Source organism: Melospiza georgiana, chromosome 3 (assembly GCF_028018845.1).
Source record: "Melospiza georgiana isolate bMelGeo1 chromosome 3, bMelGeo1.pri, whole genome shotgun sequence".
In the NCBI taxonomy this organism is placed as follows: Eukaryota; Metazoa; Chordata; class Aves; order Passeriformes; family Passerellidae; genus Melospiza; species Melospiza georgiana.
In genome coordinates, this window is record NC_080432.1 from 107,715,094 (window position 1) to 107,737,000 (window position 21,907).

Sequence of the window (21,907 nt, forward strand, 5' to 3'; positions counted from 1 at the left end):
TAAGTATTTCTGTGTGGGACTTGGGGTTGCTGTTCTATTCCCAAAGGATAAGCACTGTAAGAATAGTCATTTTTTTCTGGACAGCAAGGTCTAAAACCTTTTTTTTTTCCTGAAGTATAACATACACTTCTTTTTCTCCCCTATCTTAATTTTCAATTCAAAGAGTTTAAATGTCAAAAGGAACCATTTAGCCTGATCTCCTTTTAACACAAGTTTGGTACCTTTGTATTCAGCTGCTCCAGCAATCTGTGTTGTTAGAATGAATTTTCCAAAAAGACAACCATGAAATAATAGAGAACACCTAGGGGACTGCGTCAACCAGGGTAGCCAGGAGTGACACTGTGTCTTGAGCTGACACCTAAGGCCTTTTTACTATCAGTTCTCAATGGAGTGTGCTGAGAATTTGTCCAGACCCTCTTAATCCCAAGTGTTGAGTATTCACAATAACTGCCGGTGCTGTGCTCTGCAGTTCAGTTACGATGTTTCAGTCATTTTGAAATCACACTTCACCTCCTCTACCTGATGCCCTTTAGCTATATGTTGAAACAGACAGGAACAAAACATTCTCTATTTACTTTCTCCTTGTTACTCATGACTTGAGAGACACTCTCACTCTGACATATATTTTCCAAGATCATTAACCTTCTGTAGCATGGCTAAAATTTAGAATACCATCAACTACACTCTACTAAGGTTTCACTTCACTTGTCTCACAGCTGTTTCATTAGCCCAGATGAATTTACAAGGCATGTTTCTTTCAACTTCACAATTTTTTTTTTCTCTTTGGTTTTATTTCAGGAGGGAGTGGCACTCATTCAGATCCTAAAAACAGCTGCCACAACCCCTTCATCAATTATCTCCTAATTTCAGCATTTCTCGAGCCTTTGCAGAAAGCCCAAGCCACATTTCACAAACACTTTTTTGCTTGGCATATGAGCTGCTGAAGGAGCCCACCACTGCCACCAGGCTTTGTCTCCACGTCTGAGCCACACTTGCCCAAGTGCTGAGAAGCACCTACAATAGCTGTGAGTGGGGATGGCTTCTCAGCTGGATCAGAGATCTGGTCTGGTCTAGGCCAAGAGAAACACACAAATGCTTTTCAGTTTGGGTCACTTCCCCACTGCACTTTAGATCTCAGCCTGACTACAGCTCTACATCTGCTTTAGCATGACTGAGAGGCCACTGAACAGCAGGCAGGGGAAGGGAAGGAGTGGCAGAGCACAGGGAGGAGCACAGGAACAACTTCATACATTTTTCCCATCACAGACAACAGCAACAACTCCACACCCACATGACAAAGTGTTTGAAAAATCCAGTCCTGACCCTCACTTGAGCACCACCCTCACATGGCTAAGCCTATAGAGATCTATCAAACACATAACTGGTACTGGTAAATGTTACTCCTGAGTAATACATGATCATGTGAGTTTTTCTCCTTTCTACCCATCATCTCCCTCATTATGTAACATTAAGCAGTCCTGTTTATACTTGCTAAATGTCTCTGAAGAGCCACTGCAAGCCAAATAGGAAATGCAGTTCCCAAATTATAGGTATTAAAAAGCAGGCTGAATAACCCTGACACACAGAGTTTTGAACAGCTAAACCTCCAGCTATTTTTGAAACATGTTCCATGGTGCATGAGGAGTGCAACAGTTTGAAGGACTGGCCTGAGAGAGCTACTTCCAATAGCAACATGCAACACAGACTCTTCCAGTTTTGTTTTGCAATCGTCCTGTATTACTAGTCATCCTTTCTATTTTACAAAGTTATTTTTTCCTCAGTAACTCATCAGTCACTGTGAGCTGCTGAAACACGCCTAAAACTAGGCAAAGATCTGTAAATAGTCTTGATTCCTCAACCCTTTAGACACTGACTGGCTGCACAGTGTGATACAACAAATTTCTGTGTATTTGCTTGCAAAATAAATGTAGGAGTATTTCACTTAAAAAGGAAAAAAACTCTACTCCATTATATCTTTCTTTTATATTAATATTACAACTCCTCACTTTTTTAATACTATTTTTATCCTGGAATCAAAACACAGACCTTAGAATAAAGTATGTATGTAGGGTTTTGTATCCTTCCCCACAAAACCATGTACTATTGAAAATCTTGTGAGGTTTGCCCAATTTTTGACATGAGGGAAGGATTTGCTCATCTCATGATCCATGTTTATAACTGGTTTCAGCAACGTAAACACAATTTTATACACATCTAGCAGAAGAAATAAATCTCTCTGTTATTTGGCAGTGTTAATACTCACGTTCACTTCCACCTCTATGGACCAGTCTCCTAGTGGAGGGTTCATTGACAACTGAAATTTTTTGGAAACCACACCCAAATCACCCTCCTCCATCAACCACTGCTGAATCAATTTCTTCCGAGGGTCCTAGGAGAAAAGCCAAGCTGCATGTTAAATGTGAGTGGCCTTGCTGGCAAGATTTAGGCAGCAATTCATACCACCTATGAATTTGTCACAAACTCAGAACATGTGACACAATCTAACATCTAGCCGTGTTCCTGTGGATACTTACTCGGATATATATATTCAGAGACACCTGGTAAGGTTTGAGATCAGGATAGACAGTGACAATCCTGAAGAGCACATCCTGTCCTGGCTTATACATGGATTTATCAGTCTGGATGAACACAGAGGTGCTCTTTGACGTGTACATCAGGCTGGTACGGTTAGAGAAGATGTGCCGGCCATCAGCACGGCCCTCCACCAGTAACTCATAATTCCCAGAAGCACTGTTCAGAGGCAGCTTAAAAAGAAATAGTGACACTCTGTTAGGTATCCATAATATTCCTGAAAACACTATTATTTAAAAAACATTTTACATAAAGGGCTAATATATAACTGAACTTGTCAACTTATGTAAATTTTCAAAAAGAGAAAGGGGATTTTATTCATTACTTTAATGTATTATTTCAACAATTACCAGAAAATGTCTTACCAGAAGCACAACAACACATTTCCATCTAATTTTAAGTAGTAATCGGGTTTTCAAGAATATAAATATCTATGCATTCATATGCAATTCACAGTCTTACACATGCATAGATTGTGCTCTCTTTTTTAAGTTATTTAGAAATTTCTTTGGTTTGATATAAAGGGCTAATATTTTTCTTCATCATTTTTTGCTATTAAATTTTCCAAAAATAAAATATCTAAAGAAAGTATGTGTAAGCAAGATGAGCAGGACAGCAAGAGAACTTTGCACTTGTTTTTTTACAGTCTTTAGCTTTATGTCCTATGGGGTAGAAAAATCAAATACAGAATTTGTTTTTCATAAAGTGAGGTACTGCTTTTCAATAGCAACCTCGCTGATTTTGTCTCATTTCACTTTCATAATTAATAATTACAGCATTTATCATGACTCATTTAGAAAGTAAAATAATTATTCTTCCAAAAATATTAAGAAATAAAGGAATATAAAATTTATATGGTTAACTTTTTTTGGATAGACATTGAAAGCTCCTTCAGTGCTGGCAGAAGACAGATATCACTGGCAAGGAAATTTAGACCACATAAGGTCAGAGTAATCACGCACAGATTTCTTCTCTCTCTCTCTCTCTGTGTCTTTCCACTGCACAGAGGAAATCCAGAGCTCATAATTCAGATGCATCACTTCATTTCCTAAAGTTAGCTGGGAGGAATCCCAGTCACAGGGGTTGAAAGGCCTAAAGCAGAGATGCTGCAGCACACCGGAATTTTACTTGGGCAGAGCCTTCACAGGCAGCCAGCGGCCCCAGGGACATCCCAGCCCAGATGCTGCTCCTGTCCCGCCAGAATGGCTCTTTGAGGAAGGGGAAGGGCTTCAACAGAGCACACAGCTCGTTCCAGCAAGCAGCCCTGCTGAAAAGCTTAAGAGTCACATGCTTCTGTTTGGAGTTGAAACTGTAAATCTGGAGCAAAACCTCTGAAGTTAAGACAGCTAAAGACAGGCTTGCATTTTGCAGCATGACATATGGAACTGAAGCACTCCTCTCGCAGTGTAATGAAAATTACAGCTGTTAACTCAGCAGGCACAGCACTTCAAAAGTATCCTACCAAGTGCTATAAAGAAAGGCTGTACTGCTGTCAAAGCTCATTTTAACAGCACACACTGAGGCAACAGGGATTCACAAACATAGGAAAATGTCACTGGGTGACAAATGAGGTAGATGCAAATGTCTGTAAAGAATACATTTCCTTCTCTGTGTGTTTACCTATAAAGCAAAATCAACTAGAATTCCATCCTTCTCTATTAACTTTTGGTTTTTAAAACAAGCCAGGAAAAAAAAACAAGGGGGAAAAATAAAAAGAAGCTCTTTTTCACCTATAAGGCCTGTGATGACATGGGAAGAAGACATCCCCCCCTTTAAAATCTGGATTTATAGAATTAAATTTTAGATGCAAAGTCCCACACTGAAAAGGATTTTGCATTTTCTCCAGCTGCAGGTTTTGTACACACATTGCCAAGAACATATGATTCACATATTTCAACACCCTCCAAATTCCATGCCAAGTATTCTGCAATATCTTAAATAAGAGGAACAGCTTTAGCTACTGCATCTATCAAATACTACCTTATTGTTACCTCAAACATTCATTTATGAATATTACTATTTCTTAAAGAAGCTGTAATCCCTAAAAATCAGATAGGATTTGCTACAAGAAGTCCAGGAAACATTATAATAATTAAAAATCAAAATGGGGTTAAATAACCTTGTTTTGTTTCATCATTGCAATGAATTGTACTCTTACAGTATTATTTTGCTGCAAGTATTGTCTTCAATTTCTTCTTTAAAAATGTAAATCTTCTATAAATGTCATTTAGAGACTTTATCTATTTACCTGTATCCCTTTCCTACCACAAACAACGACAGACAGCATGGGTTTCTCCCTAAATTTTTATACCTGTTATATTTCAAAAGATCTTTCCTTCCAAAACACGGTGACACAACTGCCTTTCTTGGTGTAAAGGTCAGAGACAATTGCCATGGCAGTGTATTAGGACAGCCGAGGTCCAATGTAACCCACCTTCTGTTTCACACATTTATGCTACCTGAAACTGCACTAATACAACATTTCCACAATTACGACAGTAATAGTGACTACCTCAGCCCCACCAACTCCTTCTCTAAAGGGTTATTTCTCAACCCAAACATAAGCAAGGCAGCTTTTAACACTAAGTAGTAGGAACTTGCTGTGAAAATATTTTATCTGAGTCAAAACATCCCAAATGAATGGTATTACTATCCCCATTTTGGCAGTCCTAACACAAGAGAGAAAAAGGCCATCTCACGTACTTCTGACTGCACCAACCACCATCACGAGTACCTCAGACAAAGCAGCTACTGTTTCCTCTGGAAAAGATGAGGCTGAATGCAGAAACTCATTACCCACCTTCTGCTAGCAAATTACACTCTGGACAAAATCTAAGTCTACTGTGGCTACACAAACGAATAGAAAATATTGCAGTTAAAATGAGTCAGTTTTCATCTCTTCAGATAGCAGCAAGAGAGGGAGGAAAATACCCTGCCTAGTGTAAGGTGCTGGAACATTTTAAGACCGGGCCAGATTATATAAAGAAACTTATTGATTTTTTCTATTATAATAATTTTCTACATTTGCTAATGTATAGTTCATACAGATGCATTTCAACCTAGTAATCTTCATAAAGTTGAGCTGCTCATTGTCATTGACTATCCATCTATCAAATACTTCCAGATTATTTAATCAGAGACAGTTTAAACCAGATTAAGGGATACCCAGACTTTGGTAAAACTTGGTTGACTTTGGTAAAACTTTTCTCCTGATATAAATACATAACTCTTTGGATTGGGCTTTCAAGATGAATATCCAGGATCATAAATTCAGGATTCACACACAACACACAATTCAAGATACATTTTTGGGTTTTTAATGTACTTTCACTGAAAATGCATTTCTAAGCCCTTACAAAGATTGTATATAAATATATTTTATTTTGGTATTTCTCAATTGTTGCTTTACGTGATTTTTTCAGCTGTAATTAGCCTTCATGGTGTATCTAAAATACAGGTATCAATCAGTAAAAAAAGACATAAATTAAATTTTTGTGTTCAAGTTCTATGATAGTTTCTGTTGATGCTGGAAATCAGCTCCTGAGTCCTGCAATTACTTCTAACAAGTTGCAGAGCATTTGATCTGAAAAACCCTTGATTTATTGGTCAGGAAATGCACTCATCTGATACTGTGAAAACAACTGGGATCATATGCAAAATGTATCATCAACATCAACAGGTGGTAATTTACAAGCAGTCAACATTTTCTGAGGAAGGAGGGAACGAAAACAATACTTACTGCTGGAAGAACAAGAGTCCCAAAGGTACCTGAACAAAAAAAGAAGAAATATCACAGCGTCACAAATCTGTGAGATTAACTACCACACACTTCCCAAAGCATCAACATTACAGCAGTGCTGCTCCCCTTCCACAGCTGGCAGAAGATGTGAGACACACTTTTTGCAGTGCTGCAAAAGTATGAACACCAACCTACAGCAACATTACTTCTCTGTTTGGTGGGAGCTGTTGTCCATGTTCTCTGTTTGAACATTTTTCTTTACATCCACAGAGACTGAAACACTTTTACGATCCATTCAACCCTCTATGCCACCCAAGTTGTTATTTTCCATTACAGCCCAGATAAAGACTAAAATTTTTGAAACCACACACAGGATTTATCGCTCTTAATCAAAGGAGCACCCAGAATTAACCTCACGGAACTATGTCACTATGGTAAAAAGTAACTAACATATCAATATATTTGGGTAAATATAACTTTTTGTTTAACTATTTCAACTAATGTGGCTTCAAATATTTTTAAAATCCAAATAAATGTCCTGTTAAACTCCTGGATATCACTACATCATGAAGCCATTAGTGTCACAGCTCTTATCTTAATTACACCATGAATTACAGAACAGGACAGAACAGAATAGAACAGAACATTCCAATTGGAAGGGACCTCATCACTTCAAGGCTCACCAAAAGTTAAAGCATGTTATTAACAGCATTGTCCAAAATCCTCTTAAACACTGACAAGTTTCAGACATCAATCACATTCTAGGAAACCTGTTCCAATGGTGGACCACCCTCCCAGTAAGGAAATGCTCCCTACTGTCCAGTCTGAAGCATCCCTGCTGCAGCTCTCAAGCATTCCCACGCCTCGTACCCCTGGATACCAGGCAGAAGAGATCCCACCTCTGTCTCCACCTGGCCTCCTCAGAAAGTTGTAGACAGCAATGGGAGTGCCCCTCAGCCAGACTAGAGGAACCAAAGCCTTTAGCTGCTCCTCACAGGACATGCCTTTGAGCCCTGTCGCCAGTGTTGTTGCCCTCCTCCAGATGCACTGAAGGACCTTCTAAAACTGGGGGGCACAGAAGTGCACAGAGTACTCAAGGTGAGGCAGCACCAAGGCTGAGTCCAGTGGGATAATCACCCACTGATGATGCTGGGCTTGATGCACCATTAAGTATGTGGTTCTCCCTTTTGGCTGCCAAGGCAAACTGCTGACTTGTATTTGCTTCTGCTGATTCTATTCAGTTAGATCTTTTTGTATCTCCTAAAAAGCCACAGGTTTATACCTATCTTTTACTCAACTGTTTCATAGAGTAAGGAAAAAAAATCTATTCATTTATTTATTAATGTCCTTCTTGATCCTGGACCTAAAGACATTGCTTCCAAGATAAAGCAATCACTCAACCCCTGAACGTCAATAAATGTTAGTTTTAGAAGTCAATGAATTCTTGCCTTTGACAATGGCAAACAGAAGGAATCTCGATGCAGGTTGTCCTGACTGCTTCCAGAGCACCAGAAGAAAAATGCTATCCAATGTGTACCATCTATCCAAATTATAAACTAGGTTAAACCAAATGACTCACATCCCACAAATTAAGTCTGTGGGTAGCACACTCCAATACTTCATTCTGGTACTCAAAACCTTAACAGCTATGGGCAGTACTGGGCCTAAAGAACACAGTTCTTTCCACAACATGTTTACGTTGCTGTTAAACCTACTTTTTTTTTTTTTTTTCATATCACCTGTCTCTCCACTTGAGAAGCATCTCATGCAGTCATTAACTCTGAGCAACCCCACTGGCCTTTGAGGTTTTCCACACAGCAGTGTCTGACAAAATACTTTTCTCAGCAGCCAGTGGAGAGGACAAACTGCCCCAATTCCAGTGGCAGGGAGCCCTCACACTTGGCCAAGCTTGCTTGGCACACAGGAGAGGCATTACGAGGTCCTCAGAGTACCTGATCCATAGGCAATGCAAACACCTCTAGATGCACAGATACATTTATTCCCAACATCTACCCAAACAACCCCATGCTCAAACAGTTGCACTAAGAGACATAATTTTAGCTAAAGAAAACTTATGTCTTCCTAACTCAGGACAGAGTGACTTACTGCTAAGTAGGAAGCATTTTTCTTAGGCCATTATATTTCACTGTAAAGGGAGCAAGATGCATGGTAAATAGCAACAGAGATGGTACAGTTACCTCCTGGAATTTCTCTCAGTTACACACTAAAACCCTAACCCTTCTCTCATTTCTTTCCCTCTCTGAAATAAGGCTGTGCTAAAGCTGGGGTCTGTACAACCAGAACCCATAACACCAGAGGAAAAAAAAATAACCTTTGTCACTGCTAAAAATTGGTTATTAACAAGGAATAGAAACCATTTACCACATGTCTGAGTGGATATGCACATGGTTGTTGTGCTATGCTAGCTTTAATCTAATCCACACAGCTAATTACAGCAATGGCTACAGGAGTGACTTCATTACACTGGGAGACACAAATCTGGTATTTGTGCCACAGCCCACAACATGGAGTTTTCTATTTCCATCTTCACCCTTCCAGTGCAAACACACTGGTTCCCACACCCCACAAGGGCAGAGGGATGAAGGGAACCGCTGTGGTAGTCCTGTGCAGCATCCACCAGCTTGCAAAGCAACCTCAACAGGGCAGGCACTTCAAAGCTTTCTAACCAGGGCAGTGCCTGCTTGCCTCCACCTGTTTTGAGAACAAGAGGCATGCAAAAGAAACAGAAATCTTATGGCAGGGTTTTTTCCTGCTCCCAAGTCTGGGAGATCTAAATTCAGGTCTGAGCTAGGTAAAAATGTGATGCAGATGGGGAAAGACTTGGGGAGGAGGGAGATTTATATCACAGTTGCATTTGTGCAACTCAGAAAAGATTTACCTTCTGAGGCAGTGCTAGGGAGCCACAGCCTCCCTGTAATAAAGCTCAGAGCACTGTCTAATTCCCAGTCAGTGAGAATCATAAAAGAGGCTCCAGGGCATGAGGTAATCTTCCAATTTATGTCACTACGTAATTATTTTTGAGCAGCCTGGGCAGATCGGAAATTCTTTAGCATTGCAGTGGATTCTCCTGTCATGCAAGATTTTCCCATATTCTCAGAGACTATCAAACTGCAGTCAAATCCCTGGAGCTCTGCTCAACTATGCCTAGGGATGACTTTGGACATGCTCAAGCAAGAGCTATAGCAAAACATTTCCTTTACGTCAATGCTGAATAGCGGAAATTCACAAATTTTTCTGTTCACTTGATAAATTAAAGTTACATTTGATCATACAGCAATTTCAGGTTTATAAGGAATTAACCGTGGTCCAACAGCTATCACATATCCTGCTCTGCTGCAAGCCCTCCTATTGTGTAGCTTCTACCCACGTGCAGCATGTAACACTCCCACGAGATCAGCCAAGTCTGGCACCTGCTGTCCCCAGAAATGGCAGCAGCTTTCTGTCTCCTTCAACACACCTCTGCAAAGAAACCCTTCACTTACGAAAGGCAGGTTGCTAGCACCAGGCAGAAGAAGTAGGTTTAGAAAGGAGCCCGGAGCAGCCAAGGCACCGACACCAAGCCCTGCAAACCACATCGCTTACAACATTTCCTCCTGACTCACTGCATCTGCTCTCCGCAGCAGCAGTCACCAGCACAACTGCAGTGGGACACGGCAGGGAACAACCAGGCAAGAGCACACAGCCCTGCTACCACAACAGATTAGTTAGGGAATACCTCCAGCTGGGAATCATGACTTTGTTTTAGGGGGAGGCATGAAAAATTCAGCGGACTGTTAAAGATTAATCTTGAAGTTAAAATACAAACTACCAAAAATCCCAACAGAAGTCACATGAGCCTTCAAGAAAAAAATCTCTCTCCTTGTCATTTGCAAAACCGTTTCTTTCACAAAATTCCTGAGGCTTGTACTGTATTCATTCAATAACTACTGAACTGAGAAAATACATGGAAATACAGTGGAAACAAATGCCACACTGTCCTGCCCCTTTTCCTCAGAATCCCTGGCATTTAGGATTGTCCAGCAGAAAAGGAATCAAAGGAAGTGTGGGAGTGACATATCAGCAGTATTTGAAAGTATTTTTCTACCCTGCCATTTTTTGTCAGTGTAATAGTATTGTTATCAATAAAGCAAATACAACAAATTCTATGTAAACACATGCAAGGTTTTTTTAGACTTATGGAGAACAGCACAAACACTGGCATCTTAAACTCTTTTCCACTGCACAGGCCTGACCCAGACCCAGAAACTTGTGCTACCCCTTCTTGAGTTGACACCACTAGGACTAGTCATAAATGTTTCAGCTTCCTACCCCAAAAAAGGACAGAGGTTCTAGAAAAATGACTGCATGGCTTGGCACAGTGAACGAGAGCTTATGCCAATATATCAGCAAAGTAGCACTCCACTCTCTGATTTACATAAATTCAGCACTGACTGTATATTCTAGCTCATGTGGCAGCTATTGCTACAAACTATTGCTACAAACTCAAACTTTTCTACCTATGTCTCCAATCCTTCTTAGTAATGTGTAAGAACAGAAAATTAAAACTGGAATCACTTCAGATTGATTTACTGAAATTATGCCACATCTTTGCTCTCACAGCTGTGTTCATATACCCATACATGGGAAACGTTTACAGAAAAACATTTTCTTTGCAGTGGCAAATGGAGTTATTTTCTACTGCTGAAACAATTTCAAAAACTCCCATCATATAAATAAAAAATATATACTAATTTCTGCAAATCTGTTGAGTTCACAGTTTGCTTTAGATATGTCATACTCCTCATCTATCATGCTAAAGCTACCACCCAAATTAGTACTGATTATTTACAAAAATAGCCCAAAATACAGAGCTTAAGCCATGGCTGTTAAGTTATGGCTCAGTTTGGCACAGAGGACAGAAGGAGGGGCAGCACAGCACTCAAGCACACAACAGGGACTGCCAGGGGACGTCAGCATTCGGGCTGACATCCAAAGCCAAATGAGGCCACCAGGCCTGTAGCAAAGGGGTATGACTTGCTCCAAAATGCCTCCTAAACCCTGTCTGCCAGCACTACGTACTCTTCCCTCCACAGCTGCTTCCTACCCTCCTCCCTTATCTTTTTCAGTTGTTTTTGCAAACCTGGATGATAAAAGCACTCAGAAATTATAAAGGGGGAGAGAGAAGCAAGGTAGCAGTGCTGCCTATGGAGAAAGATGTAAGGGGACAGGAGGAATAATCTAAACTGGACCAAACTTTATCACCTAAGGGTCTAGTCAAGAGAAAGGGCACCACAGCCCTGGAGGACAGAAGAAAGGCAGAATGCACAGATGTTTTTGTGATTAAAGCTATGTTTTACCAAACTCTGCAGTTACTAGCAAGTTGTAGCTTCAGTCTGCAATGGGAAGTGTAGGAATATTTTCCTGACAACTAGATAAAAACCCTTCTTCATCTAAATATAAAAGTTTTTCCTTAACCTCCATGATCAGAAGAGTGGAAGAAACCCAACCATAGCACATCCAGAAACACTCCTGGCCAGGACACAACAGATGCAGATTTACCAGAAGGTACGAACAGAAGGTATGAACAGGCACTGTCCTTCCTCTCCTCTGCCCCTGACCACAGCATTCTCTGTGTCTTTCTACCTTGCATGGCAAAGGAGTCGAGACCCCTCTGCTTGGCCCTTCTACTGACCCAGCCATTCTTCCCTCATCAGCACTGTCAGATCTACCCTTGAGGGACACCACCATCTCCCATCTCTCAGACCAACAGATGCTGCTGATGGCCGGACACCTCTTCCCTTGCCCTGCCACATCCATGATCCTTTCCCCAAGCAAGTAGCATGTTTTCCTGCTGGCTGGCCCTTTTTAGACCTAAAGCATAATTTAGACATTTAATTCTTCACTCAATCTTCTAAAGCCAAACAACCAGCTCCATGGATTATACTATTATTACCACTTTCAGCTGAGTAGTCAGAGACCGGCCAGTTCCAAGAACACAACACTTAGATAAACCAGAGAGTGTTTTCTAAGACACTGCATGCTGGGTAGGAAAACAGAACAGCTTCATATTTCCAAAACTAAATAATTTTTTTAGTCAGAGACCTTCTGAGAGCTATCCAGGCACTATCACTGCATAAACTCAAGTACAGCCTCTTTTCAACTTTTTCCCGAGACAAACCTAAGAGCCATCTGTGGACTTCTTGTCATGCATATGGTATTACCACTGCCTACCATACCATAACAACTCTACTGCCATGAACTATAAATTTACAGCTGTTAGGAAGGCAATTTTTGAATACTACACAGGACACCCTCTTGACATCAGATCCAGACTGTGAAACTATACAGACAATTCAGAATAATCTCAGACTTAAGCCATTTACACAACTAAATGTGAAATACACTTCATCCCCTTGGTGACTGTGCACAAACACACAAATATACACATCTCCACACGCTGCTTTCAAGGCACTATTGGCCACCATTCCTATGTCCATGAAATAAACACAGACAAAACCACTATCAAGGCAATTAAAAGCAGCTGCAGTTTTTATTCCAAATTAAAACACAAGAAAATCACATTAGGACAAAATATGGCTAAGCCTGTACATGTCAGACATTTGACATTAACACCACCCTCATCACATCAATTGCTGTAACTGGAGCAAAATTTCAAAGTCAAGTCACTTCTCAAACTCATTCACTGCAAATAACACATTCAGGATCTCTTGAAATTTCTGCTTAAAGGGAATAAAATAAGAAGGTTTGTTCTCATATTGGTTTTGTTCCACTTTCTGGAACACGCTTAAAGTTTATGATGACAAAGCCACATAACTTTTCTGAGGCAATAAAATTATTTGAATATATAAAAATAGTACTAGAGACTTCCTTCATCAGTACATGAAGGCAATATAAACCCCACACCACACAAAATAAGCACCTGAACCTCACAGCTATACCTCCAGGAAGCTGAAGAAGTGGTCTGTCACTATAACCATGTTTTCTATGCACATACCTATTTGGACTGCAGTGAATGTAGGTGAACTAGCATCTTCTCTTGACACTTGCTATTCAGTCTCTGCTGACAGGATCTCAACTCCACCTTCACAAGCAGGTAGTCAGGGATAGCACAGCATGGAAACCAGCAACACTGCCAGTGCTGAGTCATAAGGGTCTCATGAAAAGAGAAGCCACCTCTGTATGACTGGAAACTCATCAATTTCCCAGCTGCCTGCTGCATCTGCAAGTATTTCTCTAACTCGGCACTTCAGCTTGGATCTCCTAACTAGACACCACTAAGGACAACACCTTAGACCCATCCACTGTTAGCTCCCACTCTTCTCTCTTTAAAGCTGCTTTTACATGTACCTAATAGTACATAGGAGTTGTACAGCACACTTCTCCTGATACTCCACACCAGCTCCTCCCATCTCTCTTCAGACATTTTTCAGAATGCAGAAGAGACTCCCAGGGGCAAACCCAAGTCTGTCTGCTGTCTGGCCCAAGATCCCATCTGCAGCAACTGTCAAGGACAGACATCAGAAAAGTGTCAAAAGCAAACAGGTACACAGTGACCCTTCCTTGGGTACTCTTCCCAACCTAAGCAATCTTTGTGTCTGTATACTGGGCCAATCCTCCATGGACGGCTGTCTTGTAAATTCATGCAATCATGTTTTCCATTCACAACAACTGGGACACAGAGTTCCACAATTTATTTTCACCTCATGTGAAGGCCCATCTTCTGTCAGGTTTGAACTCGTCTCCCGAGAGAGATCTCAGATCCTTCTGTCTGCTCTCCCAGGCATTTCTCCAGCTGGTTCACAGGCTCCATGATGAGTGCCAAAACTCAAGCCCAGCATTCCCCAGGATGCCCAATTAAGCTGTGAAGATTACTAGAATACTTTCTCATAGCTTACAGAAAATACTTCTGTGTATACCTCTGAGTAAAATGTTTACCTTCTTTTTTGAGCACCACAGTACTCCTTACAAGCCTTTACCCTCTGTTGCCTTTTAAACCATTGCCCCCACGCCATACACATGCCCCTTTTCCTGCAGGGCTGCATCACCTTCTTCCCCATCCAATAAACACATGCTCTTTTATTCATCAACAAAAGCAGAACTACGCACTAGTGCTAGTGAATCACGCTCCAACTTTTCCCCTAATCATTTCTGGTATTGCCAAAATGCATTCAAAATCTAATCCTTTCTCCCAGCATCCTTACCACTCCTTCACTAATCTAATAAACATTCTCCCCTTTTCATTTATAACAATCATACTGAACACTGCAGTTTCAGAGCAACTCATTTCCAGTTTGAGAGTGAACCACTTAGACTTACTTGATGAACACTATTTTCATCCAGCTACAAACATATTAAATAAGAATTTCATGCTGTCCCTGCTTCCTCAGCTGGCTTGCCAAAGTTCTGTGCCAGACTATCAAAAGCCTTAGTAAAATCAAAATATGACAAAATCCTGCTTCTTCTCCACTTACAACCCTTGCCAACCCATAGTGCAACACATTTTCTTTGCAGGTTTTCAATCTTCCAGAACCTCTCTGTTCACTTATGCTCTCAGAACTTCACTAGCAGATTTTAAACTATTTCAATCAATTTCCTAAATATTCAACAGGCAATTTTATCAAGCCTAAACACTTGACCAAAGTACTCTTTAAACTGTTCCTTCCCTTTTGTAATCTTAATTCTTAAGCCTTTTCCATGACAGTTAGTTGATGTTCTTGGTGAAGACTAAACACTTATTGCCTCTCAACATCATTAATCATCGGAGTAGCAAGCCAACAAAGTAGCAACCCTTCTCATCAGGGTAGCAAGCCACATCCTTTGCTAGATTTCTTGCTACTAATCCATTATTTAAAAACCCTGCCTTACTATCCTTCACATTCTTTCCTACTAATGGGTTTGGCCTTACCAGTTTCGTTCTTCATTACCCATGCTACTTCTTTAAGTTCCTTTGTGATCTGATCTCATTTATAGTTTCTACATACAGTTTTCCTTCTTTCTGGTTTTTTTGGCCACTTTAGAACGTGTTTAGTTACTTCATTTCTTACCTCTCTGCTCTGTTAATGTGCACTTTTATCCTTTCAGTATGACTCCCTCCGGAATTTTCGCCCTTTGCTTCCCTTCTTGTTTCTGATAGCATGTTACCTACCAATTTCTGTTTGTTTTCATCACTTCTTTTTTTCCCTAATTCACAACCTTTAGTTTGTTCTTCTCCCCTCCCTTTCCTTAAAGCTCCAAAGCCCCTCCAGTTCACAGGGGCAACAGGGAACTGCACACAGGGACATGTAATATTCCCTCATCTGTATGAGTTGCCTCACTGTCTGCATTTCTGTTTTATCCCACTCTTTTGAAGATATTGTGAAACAGCCTGGGGTGCTCAATCTGCCACACCCTCCCTTGACAAAGAACATGGTGACCAGAAAATCCTCATGTACAACCACATAAGCCTTGAGTCACAGAAGGACTCCTTCCCTCAAATCTCAAACAGCATGCAAACAGTAACATAAAGCTCAAGTACTGCGTAGGATCACTACTCCCATTTTTCTGCAAACAACTTTAGCAGGATGGATTCAACAACAGGCACAGAAACCTGCTGGGTTTTGTTCTCTCCTATGTTTTTGGGTTGGTTTGATTTTTAATCTACTCCAGCTGTATGAAAGCCCATAAAAGAGCACTTTCTTCTCTAATACACCAGTCATCTCTGGGTCCAGCCCCAACACCTCCTTCCCAAAAACTTTTCCTTCATTCTGATTTTGCATGGGTTATGTGCATGTGCTGACTATTTAACAATTTCTTTTTCATAAGGCACAGCTACATGTACTTTTGGATGTGGAGATTATGGATGCAAAATCACTGTGGCATTCCTGCTCTCTCACTGTTTGGCTTTTTAGGCATCGATGAAAAATTAGGCAGAAAGGAGATGTTCCACTAAATGGCCAGTAAAACCTTTCACCCCACAGATATTCATCACAGACACCATAGTCACCAATAACTCAGTCATTTTATTCTGACATAAGGTACAGAGGCAACTCAAGGTTAATAACAGGGACTGAGGGGTTTAGGCCATTCATTCCCACTTAGGTGTTACTTTACCATTACTAATCCTAGTGTCTCTCACCAATTCTTATACTGACGTGGTCAGAATCATATTATTAAGTATGTAAAACATGCCTTCTGGTAAAAGGAGATTTTCCATTGTCTCTATGGAAGATCACTACATGTCTGAGCTTGACAAGCATTCTCACAATCCATCATGCTTCACAAATCCTAGCTGAGTATTTACCATGCTCTAGCTCAGTAACCTCTGTTAACAAGTCAGTGTACTCCTCTCTGGAAATACAGAAAAGCAGAATAAATTAATTAACACATACAAGTCATTTACAAACTATGAACATTACTGTAAACCAAATTCTCCAGTAACTTCACATAATTCTCCAGTAAGTTCACATAATTCTCACTCACCACACCTTAAATACATGATGTTGTACTCTTTAGAATTAAAAACATTCATGCTGCTGGGCAAATTATGACACCTCATTACACATAGAAGATTTTCTGAAAACCAATTGTTTTTTCCAACTTATATGCTTCTTATTCTTTACAAATCATTCTAGCACCAACAGAGAAAATACTTTTCAGAACCTCCTGCAATCAAGGTATCAGGATTCTCATACACACAGCAATGTCTGGGTAGCAAACGCTGTAAGAAAACACCTCCTGTCAATTCATACTACATCTTTATTATCAATGACTGGATGACTATGCATGGCAGGAGTCATCCCTCACTGCAATCACTAAAGATCAAGTTATTCATGCCGGGAATTTAGCTTCTGTTATTCCCATATTTATTTTTTTTGCTATTGTTGACAGAGAAAACCCAACATCTCCGATTGCACACAAGCCATTGTTACCTTCTGCAGTCATTTCCAATGAGGATCTTTGAAATACTGCATCTCCACAGAAAGTGTGTCAAGGCTTGGTACAGCTCACAAAAACAGATTTAGCTAGTGCTTTGTGCTTTCCTGGCATCTGCTCTAGGCAATGGAAACCTATTCTCTCCTGGTGACGCATTCTATTTTTTTTTGGGTTGTGCTTGCTTACACAAAATTTACCTGTAGCAGCAACCTCCCCCTTGCAAACATTCAGTGGGGTTTTTTTTCCAACATATTAAATGCAATTAACTTAATTTCTGCACCAAAATATTGGTCATAAATAATCTCCCTTCCTATACAGTACATTTAGATTCTGGAATATTGTGTCAAGCTCAAAATATCTTTAAATCCATGTGTATGCACACTTTCTCCTTCACTCCAAATACCCAGTAGCCACTTATTAATATTTATTTTCCCTTACTCATATAAAAAGCACAATAATGATGGGAACAACCTCCACTGCTAAAGTGTTTCTCTAACAGACAATTGCCCAAGAATCACTGAGCTATCAAAATTCCACTACCAGTAATATTAGAATAGCAAATGCTTTATCAAACATCAAGAGGGCAAACACTCTATTTCTTATTCAAAGCAAGAATTATATTATAGAAATTAAAAAATCCCATGCCTCTAATACAAAAAGGTCCTCTCATGGAGCTAACTCAGAAACTTGGACCATTATATGTATCATATTGAGCGCCTCCTAGAGAACCACGCTAAATCCTCAATTTAAGGTAATTGCAGAAGCATTTGACAGACAGGTATGTAATACCATTTATACTGAGGTACTTGAATGAACCTGGCCTGTCAGATTAAACACCTCTAATAAAAACTGTGCCCTCAGCCTGTGCTATGTCTCCAGCATCCAATTTCCAACTCGGTTCCATCAGCACAAACATTTGCACATTGAACCTGTCTGCCTAAAAAAACATTCAAACAAAATAAAAACTTTATTTTCCAGTCAGATCAGTTTCTCAGAGCAGTTAATCCCCTGCTTTTGCTGTCACCATGCAAGGAAAACTACAGAGCATAATTGAGCCAGCTTAGGCAACAGTGCCACTGAGTGTGCAGTCTAACCAAGGTAGGTATTTAGTGACAGATAAACCAACATTGTCTGAGCACTAATATATGCAGCAATTATGTAATTTAAAGAAGATTTTTGTGTGCCTGGAGATATGCTTGGTTTTTTTTCCTTCAGCTGCAACAGCTGGTTTGATAAAACCTCCAGTCCTCCTTCAGTCACAGACTAAGATCAGCTACAACAATACCACTTCATATTTTATCTTAAGATTGTTGTGTTCTTCAATGAAAATTTTAAAGATTTATGTTCTTATTCTGACAAGCTGCATTTGCTTCTCCCTGACAACTTGCTTTCTCTCTGAGTCAGAACTGATCCACACCTGTATCACCTTTGGATACAAGTCTTCAAGACTACACCGTCTTTTACAGGGCAGTTCCCTTACTCCTGGCCCTTAACAGATTTGCTTACATATTTGTTCACAGAAAAAAAATTACTAACAGATTGTATAACCTGACTAGAAAAAAATTGATGGCCACACACTAACCATTAAGAATTTTGCAAGAGGAAATACACAGCATGCTCGGCATCTTTTTTTTGGTTCATTGTTTCACTTATCAAGTAAAAAGCATAGAAAATTTAAAGATACATTTAAAAGACTGGAAAATATTAGAAGTTAGTAATTCACTACAGCACTTGTCCTTTTTCCTCACTGTATCCAGTCTGATGCAGTGCCATACCTGTTCCTAATAAGCCACCATTCACTCTGACTTCAGCAGCTCCTGGTGTCAAGCATTATTCTGTGTGCTCAGAAGATAGAGACAGCCACATATTTTTACCAGCTTGGAATTACCAGTTGTTTGTTTGGCTTTTAATATTGAGAAGGACAAAAACAGACAGGTTGAAACTCATGCAAGGCTCACTGAACTCTATGTTAAAGCAGAACAGAAGCAGGAAAGAAAAGCCAGTATAGTTAGGGGAAGAAAAGAATTTATTTTCTTTTTTTAAAATTTTGGATTTCAAAAGGAAACAAGAAAAGCTGGCTGGTTTAGGTTTGTTTTGGTTCTATTTCAAAATTTTCTGATCTGTTCAAATGGACTCCATCACACTCAAAGCCTCAATCTTCTCTACAGGCTATGAAGGCTTTGAAATGAAGGTGTGATGCTTCCAATTAAGGCATCTACATTAACTGTAAGACATTAAGAGAACAATTACACAAACAGTAGAGAAAGAGCATTATAACAGGGTAGATTTTTCAGTACCTCACACTGCCCCCATACTCTCCACTTTTAACAAATTAAAAGCTAGCGTTTAGTTGTTGTTTATATCACCTCATAGTAAAAACAGTGTGAAAGCTGGACTATCCATAAAAATATTTTCTTTCTCATGAGGACAAATCTCAGGTAGGATATCTCTATGCTTCTGTTGCCAAGTGACCTTTCTAAAAAGGAACATTGGCCAGGATATCTCAGATTTTCAGAACTCCTACCATCCACTACCCCTGCCTGGTGGCATAAATTAAATCAAGTCTCTTCTCACATTTACTTATCTTCCATCCCCAGAATCTCCACAATTCAGTTCCTGATCCTTAAAAATTCTTGTTTCTTCAAATGCACAGAGCTTCCAAGTGTCTGACACAGTCATCTTCACTTTTCTATGGTCCTCAGGTCATTACTTTCTTAGGACACGAAGAAGCAGATTCAGTCGTTGCATTACCTTGTTTGTTCCACCGCTTCCACTTTTCACCCCAGCAAGCTCCCAGTAAGCAACTTTTCCACTACTTCCACAGTGGCCCCACTACATGGACCAGAGTACTTCCTGGTTCCTCACAAATCCCACATCCATCACACTTTGCTTTTTGATTATTTTCAGAGTTTACAGACAGTTAGCACACCCATGCAATCACTCATATCCAGCTCAGTTGCCCAACTCCAAACAGAGCCAGCAGGGTAGAAGACTACTTTCCCATAGTGGCTCCTACTTGGTAAAACAAATTTCCTATTTTAGTACCACTTAGAAGCTACGATATTTTGGGAGGCACAAAATATTCCTGTGAGAAGGCAGACAGAAATACTTCCAAACCAAGTCCATTACTTTTCTTACCTTTCTCAAAGACCACTTCCCTGCTCAGGATGGTCTCGTTATCTCTGATCACTTCTCCCTTTACGGTGACCTGTGCCGGGCTGTCCGGCAGCAGAGCTACCCCAACAGTCAAGTTCGCTCCAGGCCGGATGTTCCAGGGAGCTGCCACAAGGAACGTAGGTCTGGAAAGCCCAAACGGGCAGAAGGAGAAAGGGCAGGGAGTGAAACACACTCTCATAAAAAGTAACCGCGTACACACAAAGCCATAGGACACACGTAGCCAAGCTGTTCTGTCGCTCCGCGCTGCGGACGCTGGAGGTGATGCTCACCCCCGGCGGCAGCGCCCGGGACCGGCTGCCAGGCGGGAGCCACCGCGCCGGGCGGCAGGGGAGGAACAAGAGGTGCCCCGAGCCCCAGCCCCACGTACCCGGCCGCCGCGGAGCTGCAGAGGAAGAGGAGGAGGAGGAGGAAGAAGAGGGCATCGCCGCGGGACCGCGCCATGGCTCTGTGCGCGCTGCCCGGTGCGTCCGCCGCTGCGCAGGGCCGGGCCCGGGGCTGTGGCTGTGGCTGTGGCTGTGGCCGGGCGGGAGGCGCCGGGGCGGGCGGGGAGGGGAAGGGAAGGGAAGGGAAGGGAGAGGGAGAGGCGGCCGCTGCCCCAGCGCCAGGCACGCTCCGCGGGCGGCAGGAGCCGCGGGGCGTTCCCGGGGCCGGCCCACATCGCTCTGCACAGGGATACGGGGATGTGTCACCCCCTCTGCCATCGCTCCCGCGCCCTGCGGCTGATGCGGCTGGGAAACGGGTGCGGTTCTCAGAACCCAGCGCCGTGCAAAAGCAGCATCGAGAGCAATGTTTTCTGTCTGCAGCTCCGAGAAGAGCAGCAGCCCGCTGTGGAGAGCCGCTCGGTTATCGGCTCGGAGAGACACGGAGAGCCCGCAGAGGCGCCCTGGCCTGGGGATCGGGATCGGAGACGGGTCGGGAGCGGTTCTGGGTCTGAACAGGGAGAAGGATGCTGGCAAAAATTCAAGGAGCCTCGCAGCTGCTTAAATGTGAACCGATTGGTAATGCAGCCCTGGCTGGACTGTCCTCTGTGCCCCGTATTTGCAAAATAAGGTCATACCTACTTATAAATCTTAACCAACCTTCAGAGTTCAAAAAGTGCACTGAAGCAGCTTGGGTAACAGAATCTTTTCTGTTCCTTTAGCAGGTTAATTTTAACTGTGTAGACTAACATCTAATGTTTGATTTGTGCAAATTCTTTCATTGCAGGACAAGTGTAATAGATTTAGAAATTATACCCAATTCTTGATGTGTGCCTCTTCAGAAGTGCTGGAGTGGCATCCTCTGCATTGTAGTACACAGACAAATGCAGTCAGCTACAGTCCTAAAGAGAAGCATCACACTATGTTCTTATGAAAATCAGATATTAACAGTAATGTGCATAAACATTGTGCTTTAATTATATGCCAGGCAGTCATGCAGTCTTTTCACATCTTTTACATTTGCTTTTCTAGGTTTTCATATTCAGCT

The 21,907-nt window shown here is 41.3% G+C and overlaps 1 protein-coding gene across 1 annotated transcript in view; it reads right to left on the reverse strand.

Moving 5' to 3' along the window:
- The window catches only part of CD109 (CD109 molecule), a 65,550-nt gene extending 44,661 nt beyond the window's left edge, over window positions 1-20,889 (reverse strand). Inside the window, exons 1-5 of the mRNA XM_058020630.1 lie at window positions 20,808-20,889; window positions 20,402-20,562; window positions 6,332-6,360; window positions 2,535-2,765; window positions 2,264-2,389 (exon numbers count right to left, since the gene is read on the reverse strand). Coding sequence (XP_057876613.1) covers window positions 2,264-2,389; window positions 2,535-2,765; window positions 6,332-6,360; window positions 20,402-20,562; window positions 20,808-20,881 — 621 coding nt within the window. The 5' untranslated portion in view covers window positions 20,882-20,889. The remainder of the gene's footprint in view (window positions 1-2,263; window positions 2,390-2,534; window positions 2,766-6,331; window positions 6,361-20,401; window positions 20,563-20,807) is intronic.
- Between the last annotated feature and the right edge of the window lie 1,018 nt (window positions 20,890-21,907).